Source organism: Patella vulgata, chromosome 7, assembly GCF_932274485.2.
Source record: "Patella vulgata chromosome 7, xgPatVulg1.2, whole genome shotgun sequence".
NCBI lineage: Eukaryota > Metazoa > Mollusca > Gastropoda > Patellidae > Patella > Patella vulgata.
This window is the reverse complement of record NC_065885.2, coordinates 16802917-16814472: the sequence shown is the minus strand read 5'-3', so window position 1 is coordinate 16814472 and position 11556 is coordinate 16802917. Positions and strand designations below refer to the sequence as shown.

At 32.0% G+C, this 11556-nt stretch overlaps 1 protein-coding gene across 1 annotated transcript; it reads left to right on the top strand.

The window, feature by feature from the left end:
• The first annotated feature begins 72 nt into the window (after window positions 1-72).
• LOC126828771 (dihydrolipoyl dehydrogenase, mitochondrial) lies at window positions 73-10314 on the top strand. The gene is made up of 14 exons (XM_050558743.1): window positions 73-198; window positions 1519-1588; window positions 1738-1817; window positions 2008-2146; window positions 2545-2645; window positions 3287-3430; window positions 3840-3941; window positions 5686-5907; window positions 6991-7127; window positions 7445-7506; window positions 8032-8159; window positions 8655-8792; window positions 9334-9423; window positions 9674-10314. The coding sequence occupies exons 1-14, from the start codon at window positions 157-159 to the stop codon at window positions 9740-9742; spliced, it is 1524 nt and encodes a 507-aa protein (XP_050414700.1). The 5' UTR covers window positions 73-156; the 3' UTR covers window positions 9743-10314.
• Window positions 10315-11556: the final 1242 nt, after the last annotated feature.

Sequence of the window (11556 nt, the reverse complement as noted above, 5' to 3'; positions counted from 1 at the left end):
ACTCTTTTGTCATTTTCCCTATGTTTTATTATTCTTTTTGGGATTTTTGTTATGTTGCTTTTCGGTGAAAATATAAGCTAAAATTTCTTTAACCGGAAAGGGACAGTGGTGAAGAGCGCCATCTCTGATGACCGGTTGAGAGATTTCGTCAAAGTCATGTTGTCTTCTGCAGTTTCCAAATTATCTAACACCCTTCGGGTAATTTTTCCTTCATAATAAACCTATTTCCATGTCACAGATGCTTTTGCAGAACTCGTGAAAATTTCCAATTTGAGAGCAGAGCTAACTTAGATTCGTCATGCAGTTTATGTAATATGTACAGTAGGCCTAATTTGTAAAAGTCACTTCAACACTTGTCTTAAATTTATTTTAGGCTAGGCCTAATATGTAACAGGCATTGCCTGAGTAGAGCTAAGCTGATTATATTGTCAAATATAAAATCTTCATAATTAATTTTCTCAAGTGATACAAAAAATGTTAAATAATTTAGTTTTTCCAAATTGATTTTTATTTAGATCTAAATTCTATACATTAATTTTGTTTTTAAAAATTATTTTCATTGACGTCAAAAATATGTGACGTCATCATGATTAGACGCGTCATAGAAATAGTTCTATGAGGCGCGTAATCTCGCTTGGGCGAGATTTGGTAAGTTGACATGCGCATTGCCTGTTTTGCCCAGTGTATCCGGTTCCGGTCTGAATTTTTTTTTAATCAACAGTCTGTGGGTGACAATTTCAGTTATGCTCCTGTGTTACTGGAAAAGAGCTTTGCTCAAGCACCTAGCTTTAGAGCTTCGCTCGATATTATGTAACCGTGGTGGCGTGGTGTGTAGTTGTACTAGGCCTACTCACTCAAGTAACGTTCATAATTATCATTTGTTGACAGAATCAGCAGAGCACGTCATCGTGGTCCATTGTTTACCTCCTAACATTCTTTATATGACATGGGGAGGGTGGATGGCCGAATGGTTAGCACATGCGCGCTGTATCATAATTTCATATTCATAAGGCCTGCCATTGAGTCAACTGGCGTGGTTTCGAATCCCCTATTGTACATGACAAGGAATAGGGTCGCCTGTCCAACCTCGTGGGTTTTCTCCAGGTACTCTGGTTTCTTCCCACTGCTAATGACCCCTATGCACAAGCGAAAAAATGAAATAAAATTAAACCATATGTTAGTCCTGAAATGACCAAGTTTGTGTCAAGTGGATGTTAAACCCCATTTCTCTCTCTCTTTATATGGCATGTCAAAGTCACACTCATATTTTTATTGTTGTACTGTAGACCATTATTGAATTGAACTTGAAGGGAGCCAGGTTTCTTGGTCATAAATGACAATATATTAATTATAATAACTAGGCAGCCTAATCTATATAAAATCAAATGCTGATTTGTGAAAATATCCACAAATTGCACTATAAACCATCAGAAATTGGTGGACAGGTTATGTAGACCTACACTAGCTGCATCATTAAAATTAGCAGTTTTGGAATTTACACTATAATTGTTTTTATAGGGTGGTAGTCATCAAGCTGGACGTTGTTTGACAGCATTAAATGGTTCGGTTAGAGATTACTCATCAGGAGGTAATTAATGTTATTATAGAACTTCAATAATAAATTTATACCTTTTTTTATCATAATATATAATAATCTTATGAAAAAGAAATTACCCTTATAAAAAGTAGAAATTTGAAAAATTATTTTAACATAAACTGTTATATTTCTTTATGAAGCGGAAAATGATTTAGTTGTTATTGGATCTGGACCAGGCGGCTATGTGGCAGCAATTAAAGCAGCTCAACTAGGCATGAAGGTTAGTGCAAATTTGTATTAGTAATCAGAACTATTAAATTTACGAGATTCATACAGAATACATTAACATAATTGTTCGAGTGACATGTATTTCCAAAAGAAATGAGGAGTGACACCAATTGTTCAAGAATATAATTCAGCACAATGGTAATGCTTTCTTGATATTAAATGGTAATCGTTTTGTATTTCAGACTGTCTGTGTAGAAAAGAATGAGACATTAGGAGGAACGTGTTTAAATGTTGGTTGTATTCCATCTAAAGCTATGTTAAATAACTCACATTATTATCATATGGCTAAAACTCAAGATTTGCATAAACGTGGAATAGAGTGTATGTATTTGTTTTCATTGATAGTAACTGTTAAGGGTGACAACACCACATACAGTAACAACTAGAAAACATATTCCGAAAAACATAAGCTTAGATTTTAGAAATGAATGAGCACACATTCTGTTTTCATGAGAAGTGGGTTTTAGATTTTATTTGTTTACCTGATTTTTCAATTTTAGTAATGTATACATACAATGTTGGTTTATTCATATTTGTATATTGTCATGTATGTTGCAAGTAATACCCAATTTCATTTCCTTGCAAATGGCTTTTAATGGAGTTCCCTTTCCCATTTCTGCAGTTAATCAGTTATATCAACTGAAAACCCAAACACTAAACAATATATCAGAATTTGGTTATCTAGCTTTAATTTTGATTTAAAATTGGTTTATTTTCAGTCAGTGATTTAAAACTAAATTTAGATACTATGATGGAACAGAAGAGAAATGCTGTAAAAGCTCTAACTGGTGGAATAGCACATTTATTTAAACAGAATAAGGTGAGTACAATACAAGAAAATTTATCTGTAGAATTGAAAAAGGTGGCTAAGTATTTTATTAGGAATAGCATTGTGGGTCATATTACATTTTTTTTATCATCCCAAATAGAATTTTTTTTGTTCTGAATTTTCTGATTTACAGAAATATTATAATGTTTTTATCGTCCCAAATAAAAATTGTTGTTTGCACACTTTCTGATTTTAGAGATTGTTTAATATATTTCCAAAGATAAAGAAAACTGTATTGATTTTAAAGATTAAAACTTTCATTGAATTAATATATATTCAATAGTTGACAAAAACTGGTTAAATAGAATTTGTTTTGATATTGACTTTGAATAACAAAGCTTGTCTTCATTAGCCCAGTTCGGAGCAGAACAGTAGGACGTTAAACCCTATTTCATTTAAATAATCAGTTGAAAAATCGCTGAATAACAATTTGAATATTTGTGTGACCTTTAACAGAAATGGTTTAAAAACTCTTTCTTTTATCGAATACTCTAATAGCAAATAAAAACTGGTAATGGTAAATACATTTAAAGGTTAGACATGGATTGTCTACCGGTAGGTCATACCTTCTTGGATGATGTGTGCATGTGTTTTGTTGCCTGGCAACTAATGTTTCTGTTTGTTTTTGCTAGATAACACATTTACAAGGTATGGGTAGTGTAACAGGTCCTAATGAAGTCACAGTAACAAAATCTGATGGTTCTAAAGAAACAGTCTCCACTAAAAATATATTAATAGCTACTGGTTCAGAAGTTACACCTTTCCCTGGTATTGAAGTAAGTCGTGTTTCATCTTCATCGTTAACTAATAGGTACCTACTTGGGTACAGTCAGTCCAAGCTATTTTCTGTAAATCATTTAGAAAGATCTGACTTGTTACCAAATTTTGCAGAGTACAAGTTTTTTTAAAAATGTTGTTTATCTTGGTAATTTATTGTATCATTCATTACCTAGAAATCGCTGGTAATCTATCATTGCATGACGATAATCACATACTTTTCTTTCTGCCATTCTTCATGAACAAATTACTTTTGAGCCTCAAATTTTATCCTGCTAAGCTCTGAGGTGTAAACCTTTCAAACAAAGACTTTTTATTTCGTAAAGCTTGGAATCCTGATTTCAGCATCTGCCAAACAGCTAGACAAGAAATCGCAGATATCCATAATTGGTATTTCTTGTATTTCAGATTGATGAAAAAACAATAGTGTCTTCAACAGGAGCACTGTCTTTAGAAAAAGTTCCTACAAAATTAGTTCTGATTGGTGCTGGTGTTATTGGAGTAGAATTGGTAAGTTATTAAACATACACTATGCAAGAGCTAAATCTGCCTATTGCAGGTCTTTCTTTAGGCCTGAAATGTTATATAAACTATTAATTAGATATTTATTAACAAAACAAAACCATAATCGACTCTCGATGGCATCGGATACTCAAGATTTTAATTAGATTCAAATGGTTCGCCATTTAAAAATTTAATTTGAAAATGGGAAAGCGATGCTAAGTCCCAATTATACCAGTGCCTTGGTTACCACTGTGCACACATCTTGTCAAAACTACAAACAGTGATAACTTGGCTGAGAATGAATTTTTCAATATTTTCTTTTTTCATCATCTATTTTTGAATTATTATAGCAAGAATGACCAACTCTTTATTGAACTCTTAAACATGCATTATGCAAGAGCTAAATTTGCCTATTGCAGGTCTTTCTTTAGGTCTGAAATGTTTTCTAAAGTATTAATTAGACATTGATTAACTGATCCAGGCCTTAATCAACTCTCGATGGCATCAGTTTTCTCCGATATTAAATAGATTAGAATGGTTCAGCGATACTAGATTTAATCAAATATGGAGGACCGAGACTTAGCTTCGATCAACCAGTACGGTGGTTGAAATTATTGCACACGTCTGTCAAACCTTCAAAGGCTAATATCTTCGCTTGCAATAGAGTAATTTGAATGAAATTTTCAAATTATTCATTTTACATCATCTTCTTTCGAACTATTATAGCAATGGCTAGTTCTTTATCTAAATCTTACATAATGTATCTTTAACTAATGTATCTTTAAGTTGCTTTCCATGTTTTAAAAATGTATTTTCAGAAACTAAATAGTTAAATATGTTATACTCTCAGTTAATATTATTTTCCTGCAAGATTGTATAGTTTCCGTAGAAATAGATTTTGAAAGGACAATAGATATGTGAGAACAGATATCTTAAAAGTAAACAATATGAGCTATTTTAATGTAAAAGACTGTTGTTTTGTTATATTATGTAATTAAGCGCAACCGAATCTAAACGTCTTCATGAATAATAGCCTGGATTGTAAAAATAAGCTGGCAGAATTATCATTACTTTAATTATCTAAATCACATAAAAAAAGACTGTATGAAATTAATAGAAATTAATGTAAATTTTGAAAAATCATAACCAGAGTTAGAATTGATCATTGAGCAATTTGATTACTTTTTGGACAAAAGTGTTTTAATGACAGTACTTTTGATTGTTGTCTTAAACCCTACATATATAACCTTTATTCTGGCTTGTCAGGGCTTCAATAATAAACAATCTATTAATGTTAATTTACAATGTTTAAAAACTTGGCCTGCTAGGTCAGCATTGGACAATCCTGCTGGACTGTAAATGCAGTTGGAATCGCGTGGCTAAGTGGGTAAGACACTGGCTCGCTAGCCTGGAGTTCGTGTGTTCGATCCCTGCATTGGCCGAGAAAAGTCCATCCAGATTTTCCGGCGTGGTTCCCCCTTGTCAGTGATGCAGGACGGAGGGCCTGACAAGGACAGCTGTCTAGTCGTTCAGATGGGACGAAAAACAGTAGGACGTTCAACCCCATTTCATTTCATTTTGTAAATGTAGTTTCCTGACAACATTTTTTGCAAGCATTTCACATATAAGAAATATAATGTATGTTGAAATATAATCCATTTTATGAGTACAATTATAAAGTTCAGGCATTATTTTTCCAACTGTTTTCATATAATTATAATATTTATGCTTTTTTTTCCTTCTTCTTCAGGGTTCTGTGTGGCAAAGATTAGGTGCTGAAGTTACCTGTGTAGAATTTTTAGGTCATGTTGGTGGAATGGGTATAGATATGGAAATATCTAAAAACTTCCAGCGTATTCTAACAAAACAAGGCATCAAGTTTAAACTTAATACCAAAGTTACAGGGGCAACCAAAGAAGGAGAAAATATTAAAGTAGCCATTGAAGGAGCCAAGGATGGCAAACAAGAAGAGGTAGTCTCCCTTTGACATATTTTTCAAGAATACAAATGCTAGATATTTTGACTTTTCATAACATAACGTAACTTATATTGGAAAAGACTATAATAACATCTTTCTGTTTTTACAGTATTTGTGAGAGCATAATGTTATTATGTTTGTTTCATCAGCTGTGCTGATCGTCATTTTCATACTATATCAATTGTTTCATGGCTTAAGCCATTCTGAATTGTACTGAAATTGATTAATTAACAGTTAATTAAACAGGCATTATGCATGAGCTAAATCTGCATATTGCAGGTCTTTCTTTAGGCCTTGATTAAATGTTATTACTAAAGTCGGTACGATAAAAAACATAGTCTCGACTATCCATTTCATGGTTAAATCATGAATGAAAGTTCAGCAGCTAATTTGATCATAATCCAGTAAATATCGCAGGCTAGCGATGACATCAAGAGTTGATTATGGTCTGGATAAGTTAATTAATGTCTAGTTAATAATTTAGGTAACATTTCAGGCCTAAAGAAAGACCTGCAATAGGCAGATTTAGCTCTTGCATAATGTATGTTTAAGATGACAAGACCATAATTGACTGGTGGGTCCGATTTTCGACAAATTTAAATCCGATCTGCAGTTCAACGATGGTTGATGATTAGCCATAAAAATGAATAGTCAAGACTTTGTATATTATTGTAGCAACAGTAACAATGACAATCAAGGCTACAGTGTTATTAAAATTAGAATTTCTTGGTTCAGAGTGAAATAATTTGACTGAAATTTCAGCATATTCCCTTTACATTATCTATGGATCTTCCATAGTGCCGCTTTAAGGAGAAAAATATCAAAAGTAGATAATCTCCAGGGGTGGATTCAATTGGATTGAAAATACTTTACCCAACGTTTACCTGTGGTGCTGGCTGGTTTAAAAAATGTCATCATATGTTGTAAATACTAATTGCTTTTAGATATTCAAATTTCACATATTTACTATCTCTTAAATGACGACCTGCAGCCTTAATAGCACTGACAAGACACTGGTATTGTCATGTATACAAAGAAGAACAGCAATATATATTTATTTTAATCTATATATTACAGCTTGACTGTGATACAGTTTTAGTGTGTATAGGAAGAAGACCATATACGGAAAATCTTGGACTAGATGGTGTAGGTTTACAAGTTGATAATAAAGGTAGAATACCAGTCAATAGTCGATTTCAAAGTACAGTACCAAGGTAGATACATCATATTATTGTAACAATTTAGATGTCTTCATCAAGGAATAAGATCATTGTTCTTGTAATAAGATCATTATTCTAGTAATAAAATCACTATTCTTGTAATAAAATCACTATTCTTGTAATAAGATCATTATTCTTGTAGTAAGATCATTATTCTTGTAATAGTAAAATAATTATCATTTTTCCACTAATCATCATTGCAATAATATGGCCATTCCAAATATTATATCATTATTTCACTAATAAAACTATAATTTCAATAATTAGGTCCTTCCAGAATATAAATGATTTGTAATGATCCTCTTTTGTAGTATATATGCTATTGGTGATTGTATAGCCGGTCCTATGTTAGCACACAAAGCTGAAGATGAGGGTAAGTTGATTTTTTTTTTTAAGGGGGTTCGTTATTTTTCACACTCGACTTGTAACTCAATATTGTAGTTTGAAAGGAATTTAGAATCCCTCCAATGATGATCAATTACTTTAAATATTAAACATACATTATGCAAGAGCTAAATCTGCCTATTGTAGGCCTTTCTTTAGGCCTGAAATGTTATATAAACTATTAATTAGACATTTATTAACAAAACAAGACCATAATCGACTCTCGATGGCATCGGATACTCGATATTTTAACTAGATTAAAACGGTTCGCCATTTAAAAATTTAATTTAAAAATGGGAAAGCGAGGCTAAGTCCCGATTATACCAATGCCCTGGTTACCACTGTGCACACATCTTGTCAAAACTACAAACAATGATAACTTGGCTGAGAATGAAGTAATTTGAATGAAATTTTCAATATTTTCTTTTTTTATCATCTATTTTCGAATTATTATAGCAAGAATGGCCAACTCTTTATTAAACTCTTAACTGATGTATCTTTAAATGTATTGTAGGTATTATATGTGTAGAGGGTATGTGTGGAGGAGCTGTACATATAGATTATAACTGTGTACCATCTGTAATTTATACACATCCAGAAGTAGCATGGGTTGGTAAAACAGAGGAGCAACTCAAAGAAGAGGTAAATTACTAATTAATAAAATAGTTTATAGAGTAGATCAACCCTTTATCCCATTTCCTTGCACTTTGAAATAGCCCTGTGTTTGTAATAGATGAATTATAGAAATAGAATTACCGTTACTACATGTTAGTCCCAGAATGATCCACCATTCCTGTTACTTATTCAACCTTCATTTCATTTACTTTTATATAATTAAATATGAGTTTTACGATACCTTTATTATACATAGATTAATTACATCAAAGCATATTGATAATTTAAAACAATCTTGTTCTCTGCTTCAAACAGTAAATCTATACTTGATCAACTTTTAATTGAGATTCTTCTAGCTTGTTTACATAACGTAAGGGATTATTTTGGAACCAGAAAACATAATTCTAGATTTTCAAATTAGCAGGTGCTCAGTCACAATATCTTGACTGTAGAACTAGCTGCATACCACCTTAAAAGTTAAAACTATGCCTATATGTAATCTGTTACTTTTGTTTTCACCAGGGTGTAGAGTTTAAAGTAGGTAAATTTCCTCTTGTTGCCAACAGCAGAGCTAAATGTAATAACGATACAGATGGTCTTGTTAAAATTCTTGGAGATAAAAAAACTGACAGATTACTAGGAGCTCATATTATTGGTTCAGTAAGTATTCTTCTTTTCACATTATTTCAAGCTCCCCAAAATAAACATGAGCCTCAATATTAGGCATTAACTATTATTGCTTTGTTTTCATTCGGGGGGGGGGGGGGGGGGGCTTATGTTCTTAGACAATCCTGTATCACTAAAAATTGGTCACATGACTTGTTTTTCTTTCAAAAAAGTAAAAACTGTCTCATTCATTATATCCTGTTACAGGAAGTAGCTCTAAAAAATTATTTTTTTTAATGAATCCTGAAATATGGCATACTAGTGATCATTTGACAAAATGAAAACACAAAAATAAAAACCTCCCTCCCGCATCAGATTTTTTGTATGGCCTTTGTGGGTCCCAACAAAATCATGGTGAAGGCTTGGTGTATATGTGTGAGACGTGTTCCTATTTTGAACTGTAACTATTCAAAAATATGGCGGCAAATAAATTATTATATTGTATATGTTTTGAAGTAATAATTTAGTAGTTGAATCATGTATTGAGGGAAAGGGAAGTATCCTGATGAAAAGTTTGGTAAATTTTTGTTTTCAGGTAGCAGGTGAACTAATTAATGAAGCAGCATTAGCTATGGAATATGGAGCATCATGTGAAGATATAGCTAGAGTTTGTCATGCTCATCCTGTAAGTTTCTTTTATTCCCTCCAAAGCAATTATTTCTATAAACTTATTCACAAAATTAAAAAAGATATTTTCGAAAAATGTGATACATTTCATGTGTCAAGGGAGATAACTATGTATTGTTGTCCTTGTCACAATATTATCTCCCCTTAGACCACATCTGCATTGTGGTTGCAAAATTTTATTTTTAAATGCTGGTTTTGAAATTATGTAGCACATAGATTATAGGACAAATTATTTTGTTTTTATTTAGACTGTGGCGGAAGCTTTCCGTGAAGCCAATCTTCAAGCTTATTTCGGTAAATCTATAAACTTTGGTTAAAGGAAGGAGGAGATCCTGTATAAGTGGAAATGTGAATTGTGGCGTCCATGTTGATTGTTTCATGTGTAGAATAACATCAGAATGTATTACGGATTCAGACTTTTTATAGAATCTCATGACAGGATTCTATAAGGAATTCCTTTGATTTATCACGCATATAGTTTTCGAAAAGACACAGATGAGAATAATGTTTAAAAATCTTGCTTCTTTAGTAATGCACTGGGTAGAAGTTTTAATTTGAAATAAAGATACATTAAAGTTTTATCTTGCCTTGAAGATTTCCAGATATATTAGAAGTTTTAACTTGTCTCTTAAAGATTCGATACAAGTATAATCCAGGCTTGAATTTCATACCTTTTTTATAATTAATTAGGTATATCAAAAAAATATTAAATGTTTGTTTTGTTAAAATGATTAAAGTGATGAAACATCAGAGTAGATATTGTAATATAATATAAAAGTGCTAGAGATTATTCATAAGTTGCTAGGATATAAGTAAGCCAGTTTATAATATAATTATTATTTAATTTGTACAAAATGTATAATAATGAGTGAATAAATATTTGTCTACAGTTTTTGTCATCCTTTCATCTTCCTCATTAAAAAAAATCACCCACCTTTCTACTGCATCTACAGATTTATACTAACAGGTTCCATTCAAGTATGAAATATAGTACAACCTAGAGATTTATGATTTTTTGAAGATGCATTATGTAAGATTTAGATAAAGAGCTGGTCGTTCTTGCTACAATAGTTACAAAATAGATAATATTCAAAATTAATATATTGAAAATTTCATTCAAATTACTTTATTCTGAGGGATGTTATCACTGTTTGAAGTTTTTACATGTTTACAACGTTTGAAGCCAAAATAAAAACCTGGGGCCTGTTTCACAAAATTTTAACTAAGATAAAATCTAAATTTTAGTAATTTGATTGGATAATATTAGATTGATTTTAGTGCTTAGCCAATCAAAATTGAAATATCTACTAAAATTTGGATTTTATCTTTAGTTAAGATTTCGAGAAACAGGGCCCAGTAATAGGCAGATTTAGCTTTTACGTAATGCATCTTTAACTCGGCAGTTGTCATTTATAAACTAAAATGAGGTACAAAGGCTTGGGGGGGTAGGGGGGATGCCAATATTCTATTTTATTGTCATTAACAATCACATCACTCAACTAATCGGAATTGAGCTGTTTATGATAAATCTGACTAGCGAGTTGTGGATAAACAAGTTAGAAATGATACTGGATGAAAAACCATTTCGACCACGTTCCTTTACCAAGACATTTCTGTGCTGTTTCAAGTGTGCCTTATACGACCTTGCACAAGTCAAGTTACATGCTTGTTACTTAAAGATACATTATGGGAGATAAGATAAAGAGATGGCAGTTCTCGCTATAATAGTTAAAAACTAGATAGTGTAAAGGTAATTTGCTGAAAATTTCAGTCAAATTGATCCACTATGAGCCGAGAAAGAAGCCTGTGAAATTTTTGCATAGTCTCGGTTATCATTACTAAAATCATTAATATAAACAGCATAGTCTCGATTATCCACTTTTTCTGATTTAATTATCTTTGATTGTTAGCGGCATATAGGAATCTAATCCAGCCTACATCGAAGGCTAGCCTTGACATCGAGAGTTTATTATGGTCTGGATAAGTTAATTAATGTCTAATTGATAATTTAGATAACATTTCAGGCCCAAAGAAAGACTTGTAATAAGCAGATTTTGCTCTTGCATAATGCATGTTTAAATAGTTAAACTGAAATGTCCAATCCCCTCCTCTCCTATAAACTCTTTTGAAG